At 32.4% G+C, this 15958-nt stretch overlaps 1 protein-coding gene across 1 annotated transcript; it reads right to left on the bottom strand.

The window, feature by feature from the left end:
* Positions 1 to 1317: 1317 nt before the first annotated feature.
* On the bottom strand, positions 1318 to 13762 carry LOC111004405. Its single transcript, XM_022275431.2, has 6 exons — positions 13722 to 13762; positions 4489 to 4732; positions 3857 to 3994; positions 3373 to 3496; positions 2596 to 2818; positions 1318 to 2217 (listed from the first exon to the last, which is right to left on the bottom strand). The coding sequence occupies exons 2-6, from the start codon at positions 4722 to 4724 to the stop codon at positions 1976 to 1978; spliced, it is 963 nt and encodes a 320-aa protein (XP_022131123.2). The 5' UTR covers positions 4725 to 4732; positions 13722 to 13762; the 3' UTR covers positions 1318 to 1975.
* Positions 13763 to 15958: the final 2196 nt, after the last annotated feature.

Genomic DNA, 15958 nt, shown 5'->3' with positions numbered 1-15958 from the left:
CACTACTGCATGCTCTGTTTACAACGTGCAAGTCACTTGTAGCAATGTAAATAATCATTATAATTACACCTAATAAGATTTTAAGTATCAAATCTGATTATACAGATTCGAGCGTCTAATTAAGATTTTAATGATTTCAAATTTCGCTAATAATTTATTTTGTATTATTTCGCAATATAAAATGGTCACACTTATTAATTAATTATATTTAAAGACGATTTCGATTCACATATCTTTGCCATTATGCTTCCTTGTTTCCACATTTGCCCATGTTTGACAGATGTATATTGAGACTGGAAGTATGCAGGTGTTATAATATAGCTTTGATTTGACATTTATTTTACCTAATTACTTCCTTAAGCCCCCAGTAACATTTTCATGCTTTCCCAATCCTTGTATCTATATTTCTTTTAACTTTATTGAGATTTGTTAACCCAGGTATGTGTACTCCACAAATTCAATTGACTCTCCATTTACAGTAATAATAACGTCGGATGAATTCGTCATGGCTTTAGTTTTTGAGGTGGTCATTGTTAGCGCTACCTTGCGATTTTTTCTCTCTAGGTCTCTGATCATAATTCTTAGATGCTCTTTGTTTATAGCTAATAGTTTGATGTCATCAGTAAATTGTAGGTATGTTAGAAGTTCCCCGTTGACGTTTAGTCCATACTCATCCCATTTTTTTCACTTGGTCCGTGGGGCCCAAGCGATATAAGGCTTTTTAAGGAAATAGCAAAAAGTTAGTCAACATCACAGGAGACCGAAGAGCTGGCAGCTACCTCGGACAAAGAATTAGTCTAGCTATTTAAAGGGGGATCGCTGCTGGTATCTTGGGAACCTTGCCTAAAGGGACTCCTTCTTATAATATATTTAAGTTATTATATTTTAACGTTAGGTTTTGTTTTTTGTTTATTGTAAGAGTATTTAGGTTATATTAATAAAAGAAAAAGATTTCTTTTAATTATCTTAAGATTTTTTCTAATACAGCATAATTTTGGTGAAGTCTCCTTGACGTACATTTCTGTTTATTTTAATTTTGTTTCCTACGTTTTCTAATTTTTATTCTAGCTATTCTAAAAACTATTTGTGTATATATTTTTTAATATTCTGACTCTGACACTTTTCCGTAGTGCATAAAATTTGTTAAATATAACTTAAAGAATTTCTCGATCGAAAACAAACAAAATAAATATTGTATGAAGAAATACGAGGCAAATGCATAATTTTATATCGTTTATACAGTAACATATCTGGAAGATTCGATAACAAGTCGTTCAATTATAAGAAAATCCGTTGAGTTACAATAATAAAAAAACGTATAATTCTATATCTTTATTTTTTACATTCATATAAAATTTTGGTACTTATATAATGCCTAACAACCACTGGGCATAAAACTTTTTGAGTATTTTAAGTTCCTTAACTTAGTTTTGTTACTTACGAGTATTATTTTTACGTTGTCTTAAACGAGAGATATCAAACATTGCAATACATTATAAAATAGTAAATGTAAATTTAGAATCAAATTATCAAAGGTGCATTCTGTTTGATTTTGATTGGGTAACAGCATCTCTAGTACAAGTTTATAGGCAACATCATGATTTTACATCATTTTGACTAATCTCAATCGACCTCAGTTGACCCTGATTGATTTGCTGTATCCCTTAACTATATATTATTCCGTTGGTGGACGGTCTCTTACTTAGACCTGTTTCATTTTGCAAACTGTTTGTTTATTCATATAGGTAACGTTTTTTTTAATATAATAATAAATTGATTTTATTATCACACTAGTAAGGCCAATATATTATAGATGATTAGAAACGTGTTTATTGTAATGGATTATAAAGTGTTTAAATACCTAGACTGCAACCATGGGTACTAAGTATTTTATGATTTCGTTTTTTAATGTTTTATTGTAATAGTAACACTCATATAATTTGTAAATAGTCAATTTTAGTTAAAAACGAAAAGTCTAGATATAAAAAGTTTTATCTTCAGTCAGACTCCTATACGCTCCATAGGGACCCTCCTCAAGGTCATTATCCAACGATTTGCAGGACTGACTCCGAGATATATCATATGAACTTATACTAAGAAGATTTCGAAGACTTCGATTCTGACGACGTTTGTCAGGTTTCAATTCGGTTTGGTAGAACGTTTGCTCTTCGATTTGAAGCCATTTTGAATTGAGTAGAAGTTTCTTTGTCCATTCATCTGTAAAATAAAAATGTAGCTAATAAAGAATACCATCAATCATATCTTTACAAATGGTTCTATTTTATGAAATGGCGAGCTGAAAATAAAAAATATCTTTTCTTTTGATTAACACATCATGAAACAATATTTTTCAATTGATGTCACAAGGGCACATGAATTTGTGTTTTAATATTAATATGTAAGTTAATAAATAAAGTAAAAAAAACTCTGCCTCGGGACCAATTAAAAATTCAGTGTATCTCTTTGACCATAACCTTACATTTAAGTCAGTTTATATAACCAAAATGACATTCAGGTATTCATTTTCCTACTTTACTATTTAATTTGAAAAGGAACCGTGGAACATATTTTAATGAGTACCAGTACTTAATTTACCATTAAGATCTTTCATAACACCAGCTTTTCCCCCGTATTCATGGGGTAGACCTTCAGGCGGGAAATAGTCATCCATAAAATTGTTTATACCATCTTCACCTGGGTGTGAACGGATGATACGTCGCCAGGGGTATAAACTCATGTGTAAGAGTAGGACGGATATAGTTTTAAGCTTCTGTGTATTTATGATATGGATTTCTGTAAATCGGTGAGGGTACGCCGACTGAAAAAAACATAGAGTACATTTCTTCAACTGATATAAACGTGAATACTGCGTTGTTCCATTTTATTATGTCGTGAAGTGAAACAGTTGTCATAAATGGTTTAAGTTCGCACTACAATTCATTCCTAATTTTATTCGCGATTTATTGCTTGGAGTTGTTCATATTATGACGTGTTCACTAACCTGCCCTAGCACCCTTACTGGCTACAGGTTCACCTACAACAGTATTTTCTATATCTGAACGCCACTAGCATCCGTCCTCTGTAAGTTCTAACAGTGATAGCGATCCCGACTTCAACATTGAGATTTTGTATCACGCGATCCCATAGGTCTCGCATCGCAACGGCATCTGTACTATTGTATATTCATATAACAATATTAAAATTTCATACAGAAACCTTGGGTCGCTATCGCTTTTGGAAGTATACGGGTTGCAAATTTTGCAGTGCAAAAATACGATACATAAAAATGTTTTTTATGTAAAATTCCGGCCGTATTTTCTACGAAACGATAGTCGTCAAGATGAAATTTTGTTTGATTAGACAGTGTTTTACCTTCATACACCAAGCAAAATCTTTCCAATAACTCCCTTTGAAGTGACTTTTGAGATGCGCGGGTTGCAGGTCACATACGTCTATCATTACTACTTCATCACCTGGAGTTGGATCATCTCTTAACCTGTAAGTTTCAACCGACCATTTATTTGCTAGTTATGTAGTCTAACTTTTGATAACATTTCCAAGTATTTGAACGTTTATTTATGTTAGATCATTACGTTATTTTATATTAAATACTCTTTACGACCTTCAAAGAAGTGAAGGCCTAATTTAAATCCTTCCACTTGTCTCTCATCTTCGCCACTATTTATTTCATCTTCCCAAGCTTCTGTAGCCATCCTGTCCTTTGGCTGCCCACTAGGCCCATTCATTATGGTTATGGTTATTTTAACATTTTCATATAGAACGGTAATACTATAGTATTTTCAAATTTCGACACTATGGGTCATAAAATCAGATATACGGGATAAATTAGGGCTACCTTATGTCCAGGATCATGAGCCATCTTGCTAACAAGGCTTTTGGAGAAAGAGGTTTGTTTAGCGCTGTAGGTGCGGGCAGTTTGACAAACGTCAGGCGTCTACCTTCAGCGCTGCGGGTGCGTAGAGGTACTATGTAACTGAAATAGCAAATTTGATATGAATTGCATTGTAACAAACAGACACATGAGAACACCACCAATGCATGTAGTCATAAATAACTAACAAACGCCCAGTGCCTAAAAAGCTCATTAACGCTTGATGAATAAAATAAATTTATGGTAAAATATATCAAAATTAAGTTGCTAATACTGCTGCACTACTGCATTAATTTGATTAACATCTTATTAAGAAGGCTTACTAAACTCTTTTTATCAATTATTTAAGAAGCCAACCTGCAAGATTAAAACGATCTAAGTATTTGGTATACAGATATCTTAACCGTTACATTAAAAAACTGATGTGGTTTTTAAAAATGTAACAATAGCAGTCTTAATTAGGAACGCGACAAATTTGGTTCAAACAAACGGTATTCATTTATCGAAATGCAAGAAAATATTTACATATATTTTTAAATATATTCTATCATTTCGGTCTATGAACAGCGTCGCCTTAATATATTATATTTACTCACACATCTTGACAGCTAGACAAAATATCTTCATCGTCAGGTCGCCGCCGATGCCATAGCTCAGTGAGTCCACCAGGCCCTCTAGCTGTGTAATATTTTCTTGCCCTTTTCGATGCTGCTGTCTCATCTCCACTGCAGCAATTGAGAATAAGATCAAGGGTGAGGAGCTCTTCTGGTGTGGCTTTCCTTGTCAAGTTGTCTAAGGCCCATCGTTCGCCGAACGACGCTGCCGGGGACATCCTGAAATCTGATAAGACTGTTGTTTACTTAATGTTAAATTTAAACACAAACGTGACCCACTAACGCTAAACCAATTTGTATGATGATTGGTGTTGCTACCGAATTTGAGCTAATGTAATGCTTGCTGGTGAGAGGTCATGTCTTCATAAAGTCTTCATGAGGTCTTCGGCACAATTAAGCACGAAGTACAGTTATAAATGTTAAGTTGACGATTATTTTGACACAAAAATTAAACAGGAGAGTTATGTTACCACATTATTCCGAGTAATTAAGATTTCAATAGAATAGATGCAGAAATGTGTCCACGCCATAGCCCCAATATAAACATAAGACTATATGAACTATAAAACCGGTAGATTTGGCTATAAAAGGCATATTATGCTAAAACATCCGTACTTTCTGCTGTAAAATAGGCCTGACCTAACCTATTCGCCCAAATTAGGCCTGGCGTTGATTTTTGGGTGAATTATTCTTTCTAGATTATATAAAAGAATATCAAACATATTCATAGAGACTATAATACAAAGAAAAATAAAAAAATATTATACTGTCGATGAAGGTAATACAATATTCGCTCGATCCAATATAATTTACATGAGGTGTATGCGAATATCCTACAGAACATATTTCCTCTTTCCAAATACAATTTGATTGCTTTTCTCGATGCCAATATCCGGTTTTATTCTTGTGACATGCGGGTTATATTTTTCGTAAAAATTACTGTACATTTTGTTCCGATTCGGAAAACATAACTAAAATTTCGATTCGATTTAGATTTATTATGTATATGTAGTTAAACTTGCCTAAAATGCAAAATGTCTTTTTCACATTAGGATTTCCTGGAAGAAATCGCTTGTAAGTGATAAGGCCGCCCGTTGCCTTATAACTTTTGTAACATGTTCTTTTTTTTGTTTGTGTACGTAGAATAAGGTAAAAAAGTACTAATAAATAAAATAATAATAAATAAAATGTCTACAATTCATTACACCCTGTCCAAAGTAATAAACAATAACGCCTGAGTAAAATGTTAGCGTGAAACCACTTCAAGTAAGAAGTCGAATTAGGTTACGTATCCATATTTTTGACGCCACTCGTAGTCATTCACAACGTTGCCTGATTTTGAAGGATACGATATTCTTATAGGGAAAAATATTGTGTTATAGTTATCATAGGATAAATTTTACGTCAATGTCAATGAAGTTATGTTTAGTTTCATTTTACTACGGCCGACAGGTTTGAGTTCTGAATCGATCGTATTCGAATTAATGTGTTCATAATTTGAAAAAGTACAGCAGAAATGTGTCTATGATGTATTTACAGGAAATGTTTACTGACGTGATATCTTGATCTAAATGTCAATTTGGATTGCTAAATCGATTTGTATTTATCGATTGACGCATGGCGTCCAAACATAACATAACAAATCAAGAACAAAACAAATTGCGTATTCCAATGAAAAGTCTTGTTAGCTGTATGGATTTTTTCTGATGCCATTCTCTTGCGAATAATAGGCACCTTGACATAAAGCTATTGTCCGTTTTTCTAAGGTCAATAACTGAGTAACGTTCTTCAATTTTAGTCATTATTTTTTTGCTACAATTATATTATGCTTCCGAGAAAATATAACAATATAAAATTATTATAAACAACTCAATTATTACCGTTATGATTTGGTTAAGAGATATAAAAATCTCTAGATAGCTAAATTAATTTGAGCAGTGTTGGCTTAGTGGCTCCAGCGTGCGACTTTCATACCTGAGGTCGTAGGTTCGATCCCCGGCTGTGCACCAATGGAATTTCTTTCTATGTGCGCATTTAACATTTGCTCAAACGGTGAAGGAAAACATCGTGAGGAAACCGACATGTCTTAGTCACAAAAAGTCGACGACGTGTGTCAGGCACTGGAGGCTGATCACCTACATGCTTATAAGATTTAAAAATTGATCATGAAACAGATGCAGAAATCTGAGGCCAAGACCTAAAGAGGTTGTAGTCCCACTGATTTATTTTATTTTTACTAAATTAATTACTTAAGTAATAGTATTTACACGTCTTTAGATAATTACGAAAGAAGAAAGTAAAGGGAAGGAAAGGAAAATGTAAACTCCGTTTACATATTAAATATTTTTTTTAAGAAGCTATTAAATAATCACACACATCAGATATAATTAAGGGAATACTAATGAGTTTCTTGTTTGAATAACTAATTTCAATATTAAAGCTCAATTTGCATAATAGTATTTTAATCCATAATTGGATTTAGTTATTACTCGATTAATTTAATTTGTTAATGAAACTGTAATTTTAATGATTGCAATCCAACGCGTGATCATTAGTAAATTTATATAAATAATTGTAATAAATTGTTTGACTCTTTCCCGCTGTAGTACAATTTCGGCGCGTGCTAGGATTTTGTCTTCACACTTTCCTTTCATCAAACAAAGGAACTTTTCTTGAGCATGACACGCTCCGAATCGCTACCTGTCTACGGCTTGGGGTTCCGAACTGCGGTCCTCATAAAATGCCCTGTGTCAGTGATGCCGACTAGCTAGGACATCACGGACTGTCATTTTTCTACATGAGCCGACTGTAATTGCATGAGACTGGACGGTATGGGTTCGATTCCATGGAAAATGAGCCCAGTTCTGATATAGGATGCAACCTGTTCAGACACACTGGAACCTTCCCATCTATATGGAACCAACAACAAAGCTGGTGCGGCTGAAAAAGTTAAAGCATGCAAATATATGGGTCTAGGCCCATTCAGTGTCTATTATCTACCTATTGTGTATATTATACACACTCTGTGCAAAATAATAATTATAATATAGATTTCAATTGAATTATCTGAATCGTCAAATGTAAAATTACTATATTATATTCGATTACTCTGTTGAATAAATAATGACCAAAAACATGTAAGGACTTTAAATAAAGGCTATTGGGGAATATTATGTAGTAGTGTATAGTAGGAGACAAACGGGTTGTAAGCCCACCTGATGGTAAGTGATACCTCCGCCCATGGACACTCACATTGCCAGAAGGGACGCAAGTGCGTTTCCAGCCTTTTTAGAATTGGTACGCTCTTTAAAGTATACAGTAAATATAGCCCACATAAACATATTTTTACGTTATTCCTCTCACATGACCCATTATTCACATTCACCAAATGCCTTCCGTGTAATGTCAAGGATAGTCCGTGACAAAAGTGATATTTGGCTATCTATTGTCTATTATCACGACATAATGAACTGGTAAAAGTAATGATCGTGCCGAAAGTTATATTTTAGGCGATACTTAAGAGCTCGGTAGCATGCGATGTAATTACAACATAAAGATTTTTAAAAACGCCCTGATAATTAAGATGTGATGATATATAGTTATATAGTTGGTTATTTTTTTTAACAAAGGATTAATATTTTTTGTTAAATTAACGATAATATTACATTGAATGCTACGAATTGTACAAACAAAACCTTTCGACGATAACGCCTGGGTATTATTAGACCAGTTAATCGTTTAAGCAGAAATTAATATTCATTACCCGCACTATAAAGCGTACAATAAGCGTAATTTTAAGATGAATAAATGAAGAATTTTATGTTAAAACTTGACTGTTTTACGGTCGTCAAAGTCACCAAGTAGTGAAGAAGTGAATGTCAAAACTACTAACTAAGAAAATTTAAGTCTACGTATAACAAATGCAAAGAGTTAATAAAATAATGTTTTAAATAATTTATATAAAAACCTTTTTAATATCTACCATAGCCATTTAGTTTACCTTATTTAGGTAAAGCAAGCTTGTAAGTTAAAAAAATAAAAATGCGTATTTTTATTTATACCCACTACTAGTCATTTACTTTGGACAGGTCCCTAAAGCCTCCAACATTGTGATACTAATTATTGATTATCTAATAGATATTATATCAGTAAAACAGTCTTAAATTATGTCTGTCAAGTTATTCAATTGATTCAATAAGAATGCAAAAGCTAAGGCAATCCGCTTTGTGTAGGATAAAAACTTGTCTCTCACATTCAAATCAGGTCACGAAGTAACCTGATGTTAAGGTTGCATCAAGGTATAAAATACTAATGTTCTTATCTTCCTATCCATGAATTGGAACCAATTCATGTTGTATAAACCAATTGCTGATATCTTGTGACGTTTTTATTGTATGTTTTAGGTTTAAACAACCGTAAAATATGAATTTTAATCAACTTTTGCGGCTTTTATTACATTATACACGAATTTTAAAATCAATTATAGATTTAATTATAGGAATAAAGTAAGCAGAGAAATCAGAACAACACTCGAATCCCAAGTTATCTAAGAGCATAGATAGATAATATTATACCAAAATTATGAGATAATTATGCTCATTTTATAAAACAATTTAAAAAATATTGAACATTCATATAGCGTCATTAATATAATATTTTTCTTTACATGATGATCTAATAAGTTGAAATAGGAAATATCTTTGTGCAATTATAAATTGTTATGTTTATTGAACGAGGAACAATAAAGTTGTTATTAACTAATCGTGATCGTAGCTCGTTAAATATTTAATAAAACTGCAGTTTTATTAGAATCTTTTGTTATAAATATCACATGATGTAATCAAAAAGGTTTTTTGTTGAATATGAATTTATATATATCTTATAAAAAAATCGTATATTGCACATTTGAACACGACTTTAACGATTCCATGTATTATAAATTGTATAGATGTGGCAGTAACTAAGATGGATAATGTTTGTTCTTTCTATTTTTGATAATGATTTGATTAATGTTGAACAAAAACAAAACTTTGGCGATGATTTGAATGCTTGACTTATTTGGATTTAAACAAAAAAGATTCTATGTATGCCATATGTCTAGATAATGATAATTTATAGGTGTTAATTAAATGGACTAGGCAACAATGGCGCTTAGCAGTGGGATTAAGAGTGCTATAGATTAACAGAATAACGTCATTAAATTTTTGTACTTAGAGGCTTACTGCGAGCGTATAAAATGATACTTTATACGAAGACTTGGCGTTAAATCTTACTTGATTGTTAGTTATTGGTGGATTTTTTAAAAATATTTTATTATCCTGTTACTCTCATACCGCCGTTCATCATTAAACATAATTTAGTCGCCTCTTTTCGGCCAAATTCAGTTTTGACACTTTGCTCCAAACACTGTGTAGATGAAATCTGTGTATCAACCATATAAACAAGTAATAATTCGTCAATATATCCAGTTTAGTCATTTTGTGTGAATTTCACTTTTATTTACACGTTGAGTTTGATTTCTAACTATTTGATTGCAGAGCATTCGTAATTTTATTCGTATTAAAAAGATGTCTTTTTGAAGTAAAATTTAGTTTAATTTGATAAGGAACACGTTGATTTACCTCGTACCTATAATGTTATGTTTTGCTGCTTCTATATAATGAATAATTTTAACTCAAATTAAGAAGTATCAAATCTATCGTGCCTATCCATTGTGCAACAAAATATATATCCTTATAACACAATCTCATTCACATAGTTAAATATCTTTATATGACCATATTCTCACATATCACGTCTTGTATTTCGATGAAAATATCAAAAGATTCACAAGATTTATTGACCGATATAATTATTAATCCGTAACATATAAATGTTAATCAGTTAGTCTGTTGCATTGCGATTTTATTATGAAGTAACCGTGACCACTGATTTCATACCATAAACTTTCAAAAACCATTGCAATGCTAAATTGAAAAGTTTTCAATGGATTTCGTTGTTAGTGGTAATTAACCGAGTTAGCGTATGTACCTACCTATTGAACATATGTTAATATTATTTTCTGTACGTATCGTTTCAGTATAAATTAGTCTTTCATTTATGCAAGACATACTCGTTTAAAAAGGGCATACTCTGATGTACGTATGAGATAACAGTTAGTATCAAGTAAGGTTGAACAGTGGGGTCCATCTTAAGAGCGTGTGAAGGGCTGAGGTGTTTTTAGTGGGTGGGTCCGCGTCATGCTCGACATCCATACCGAGGGGCTGCGACAGCGCATTTTCACCACATTAAAAAAAAAGTGGCTTCAGCGTGCGACTCTCATCCCTGAGGTCGTAAGCTCGATCCCCGGCTGTGCACCGGACTTCATGGACTATCTTCTTCTTTGTCTTAAAAAAATCGAAGTGTTATGCACTGGAGGCTGATCACTTACTTACTTAGACTTAAAATGTTCACGAAACAGATTCAGAAGTCTGTGGGTCAGACCTAAAGAGGTTGTAGCGCCACTGATTTATTTATTTTTAAAGTAGGGTTGATATATGTAGTTACACAATATGTGACTGACTAGCTACCCCAGGCTCTTGATATTCAGAAATGTTCACTACAACCACATCGGTTGCGTCTGATATTGCCACAATTCGAAGCCCACGAGAGCGCCTAGATTTCTATCACAGATTAAGCTAAACATTCAATTAAATCATATGAGTAACGTGGTTTCCTGATCATTACTCCAACGACCTGTCTTACTCTTTTCTTTTTCCATGTCGCAGCTGTGGGACCTATTGGAGCCTAGGATAGAAACAAGTGGAGAGAGTCAGAAAAGGTCCCAGGGAACACTGTAGACCGAAATACCGACCGAATACTTTCAAAGCACGTAGATGATCACCTTCTTTGCCTGACACATGCTCTCGACTTTTTGAGTTTGAGGCAAAACATGCTTACGATGTTTTTGTTAACGTAAGTTTGTTAAATGCACACATAATCGGAAAGCCTCATTTAGGAGCCTATGGATATTCTACGGCGTGATAAATTAATGGACTAGAATAGTTAGAGTATCGTATCATATATTTCTAATAAAAGAATAACCCAAGAGACCAAGCGTTTATATTTAAAAGTTAATACGACAAAATATATTTAGTCCCTGTAATTGGATCATTAGAAAATTGACACAAGTGAGTTTTTCGCCATCCTCTTATTAACAAGCACTTGTTTGCTAATTAATAATTAGAATGGATTCAGACACAGTTTAATATTTCATAAAGTGGACATTTACTCGTATGATTTTTATAAGTATCTTTGAAGCAGACTTAATGGAAGCATTTAAATAGTCGTGAGTACCGGTTAAGAAAATTATTTTTATAAAAGTATTATGTTTTTTTAACTGTATAAAAATTTATTATTATATATTTCAAAAGTAGTAATACAATAAATAGAAAAATTGCGAAGAACACCAGTTTTATTATCTCCGATAGCAATTAATGGGACTGTATGGACAGTGAACATAAAAACAATATAATCAAGAAGTTTCCCGCCCCGTCATATTAGGTAACTTTTTTTTTTAATTTTAAAATATTATTAGGTAGAAATATACATAATATGGCGGTCCTGGATAAATAAACCAGTAAATCCTGAGATAATCACGTTCAACCACACAAACAAACGAACTCTATTAAGATTAGCAATCAACCCATCTCATATGTATTTTCCATTTTTATTTCCTTTTCATTGCAGCTGTGTGGACGCGGGACTTAATCATGTCATTTAGAGCAAATCGATCATTACTCTTTAATCAAGGTCAATTCATTATCATCAACACTTTATCAATTTTCAAAGACTTTGTACACTCGAGTCAAGAAGTAGTTCTACTTGACTCGAGTGAATCAAGAATCAATATTCTATACAGGTTTCAAGAAGGCCGTGACGAGGTAACTTCCTACGTTAATATCGCAGTGAGCTATAAATTTATGTAATTTTGTTACTAATTGACGCTTCTCTGTTACATCTAAAACTTTACGTAATTATTACGGAATAGGAACGAATTATAAAAATTTACGAATCTAATATCGTTATCAAATTGTCTTTACTTAACTTACTAAGTACTTCACTAAGGCGTGTAATCGTTTGACGTTTTCATAATCTATGAAGATAATGATCTAATATTTCATCTGAGATCTGATTTTGTATTAATAAGACTTAATGCTTTACTAAACACAATACACAATTTTTGTAGATTTGAATAATGAAAATTTAACTGCCGTTGTCTGTATTGGTACGAAATACTTTAAACCGAGAATTGTATTGTTGTACCGATTAAAATACGTTTCAATTAATTATATATACAATAACATTATGATATTACAATCATAATAAATATGAATTTTAAATGATAGATTTTTTTCCGTATTTCATACAAAACTCTTCAATCATGGATGTTACTAAACGACCGAAATTAGTCTTTACGAGTTATTATGGTGTACGCGCTAACAAAAATATACCATAATTGTAGTGTAACAAATATTACGTAAAGTTTCTTAATTGAAAGAGTTTTAGACACATTTGAATTATACATCCTTAACAGATATAATCGCGAAATTATCATAGTATTCAGCAATCGTGTATCTCGCTGTTTAAACCAAAGATAAAATTGTGTACTATGTGTACACAGTTAAATCCAGTAACCCTTGATACTTAAACAAACATTAATTATACAGCATTATTTCTCTTTCTTTTTTTATTGATAAAGTTTTGTTTTTCAAAAGAAATATTTTTTGTTTGTATTTATATTCTGTACCATATTTGTATCGAACAAACCGATTGATGATAGATACTTTAGCACTTACACCACTTAAGAAATCCATACTTAGTTTTAAATAAACTATATTTATAATAAAACCTATATTGAAACTTCCCTCAACATTTTCTCTAGAGAAAAGAACTTTTACTTCAGTTGTATTTATGTATTTACTAATTGGTAATAATAAAAAAATCTAAAATTGACTTATTAGTTATTGACTAGTCACAAAAGTTTTTTTTTCTTCCGATCGTATGTACTAAAAAAAAATCTAAAATTGACTTATTAGTTATTGACTAGTCACAAAAGTTTTCTTCCGATCGTATCTACAAAAAAAAAATCTAAAATTGACTTATTAGTTATTGACTAGTCACAAAAGTTTTTTTTTCTTCCGATCGTATCTACTAAAAATAAGGAAATATCGTACCGCAGCACCACCGTTGCGCTCGGGCACTGTTCACTGACTCATACTTGATACTGCATAGATCGTTCAAACCTTGATGTCACCTTGACCCCAGAGAATGTAATATTTTGATCTACTTACGTCACTTCTTCCACTGTTTTTTGTCAGTTTCAGAAGGATTTTTTATGATCTATGCATGACTGGTAAAACCCCGCTTTGAGCTCCTTATCCCTAACTTGCCTGTAAAAACTACAAAATTAAGTACTTTTTTGTAGTTTTATTAATTATTTAGTACTTTTATAAAATCATTATTTGTGCTTTTTTTAATTTATATCTTTAAAATGAAACTAGTCTGACTATAAAAACTGTTACTTAAAAACATTTTCTTTTTCAACTTTTTAATTATTTTGAATTTGGAACACGTAATTTGAAATCTTGCGATTTTACGCCATTTCACGTTGTTTATTTACTTATTATATTGAATGTGTGTTGTGGTCATATTTCAGACACTTGGTATCAGCCATATGTTCTCGTATATCATAACAGATATAACAACACTATCGTCTGTCGAAGACCAGAAAAGATCGGAGCGGCGGCGTGCAGTTAGAACTACAAAGGCTGTTATTGATGTTAAAGCCAGAATTCGTCGAAACCCCATTAGGAAGCAAAAATTCTTATCTCAAGAAATGAATTGTGACTCTGTCAGGTATTATAAAACAACACCTGAAGCTTGGCCCTTATCGTGCTTCCAAAAAAGCAACAAGTGCACGAAAAAGTACAATGTAGTAATCATCCTGCGTCAGTGATGGTTTGATTTGATTTTGAAAATGGGCTGAAAACTACAGCCAAAGTGTATCAAGATACATTCTTGGACCTTATTATAAAACCTCTCAGCCTTACAATTTAAAAAAAAATATACAGTGGGCTTTTCAGCGGGATTCCGCACCAGGTCACGGCACAAGGCACGAACTACTTAAGCTTAGCTTGAAACCAACGTTCCGGACTTTATAGAAAGGCCCTCATCTAGTCCAGACCTCAAACATTAAAACTTCAAAGTATGGTCAATTCAGACGAAATGGCCTGCTTTTACGACACGGTGACATTGAGTCTCTTAAAAAATCTTTGGAGCAAGCAGTGGAGAAATTCCCCTTGAAAACAGTGCGTAAATTCTATAGATTCGTGGCCAAACAGATTAAAGGCCTGTGTAAAAGCCAAAGGTGGCCATTTCGAATAGAATATATTTTAATTTTTTGCTGATACTTTATTTTACTTCATAAAAAAGTTTGTACCAGAACTTATGCTGATCTGGGTACTTTTGGATATTTTTTATAATAAAAATCGAAAAAGGCAGATCTTAAAAATCAACGTCTCGTGTTAGTCACAGTCTCCCGAACCACAATTCGTTCATTAAGAATAAATCTTAACACGGAACAGACAAAAATCTGAGGCCAATTCTACGATTTTCTAGCGCCACTTACTTTATTTACCTCGATTAAAATTACATTTCATTAAAGTTTCTAATAATTGTACCCTCTCCGTTATTGGTATATTCACCAATATTATTAATTCCTTCCATTCATTCAAATATACGAAATAATACAACGATAAATTACCAAGGATAGATTAGGTGTATCTTGGATTAATGGCAAAGACGGCTTATATAATATAGTATATCTATTATGCCATAGTTATCAGATGGTCTTGTTATTCCTAACGTGGATCAATAACATTGCTATACCCATGTGGCGCGAAGAAAACAGCCTTAGCACGCATGCGTCTTTACTGTTGCCAGTATAATCCAGTATTTACACCAAATAGTGGGTATTTTTTTCATTTCGGAAACATCCAACAACATAATAAAAATAATTGAATATTACGAGAACCATATTCGATTAATGTTAAAGTATCACATTTAAAACACTATTCGAGTAATGTATCAATCACCTTGTGGTAAAAATCTTCTATGTTTGGTTTAGGAAACGATAAATGTAATAAAATTTTACAGATTCGTTAAACATATTACATACAATATATCTAAGTCGGTTTTTTACTATTATTTTCATTGACAATTTCACAATATGTTCACAAACTCTCGTGAATTTAACGTTCAATTATGGCAACAATAATTGTTATGTCAAAAGCAATCGTCGGGGGCAAAATTACGCGAATATAGAATAACCTTATTTTTGTTATTAATGACATAAAATTTATTAAATGAAACGGTTTATCAATTAAATTGGACTTCTGAATTAGTGATAATA

This window comes from Pieris rapae, chromosome 14 (assembly GCF_905147795.1).
Source record: "Pieris rapae chromosome 14, ilPieRapa1.1, whole genome shotgun sequence".
NCBI lineage: Eukaryota > Metazoa > Arthropoda > Insecta > Lepidoptera > Pieridae > Pieris > Pieris rapae.
This window is presented reverse-complemented; position numbering and strand designations above follow the sequence as displayed.

What these genes read in the sequence shown, in the direction of transcription:
- LOC111004405 (XM_022275431.2), bottom strand. Translation starts at nt 4,724, where the DNA reads ATGTCCCCGGCAGCGTCGTTCGGCGAACGATGGGCCTTAGACAACTTG. An exon ending in ATTTTGCTTGGTGTATGAAG is followed by an intron (nt 2,819 to 3,372) that starts GTAAAACACTGT and finishes TGTTTTTTTCAG; the next exon opens with TCGGCGTACCCTCACCGATT. An exon ending in TGTTATGAAAGATCTTAATG is followed by an intron (nt 2,218 to 2,595) that starts GTAAATTAAGTA and finishes TTTATTTTACAG; the next exon opens with ATGAATGGACAAAGAAACTT.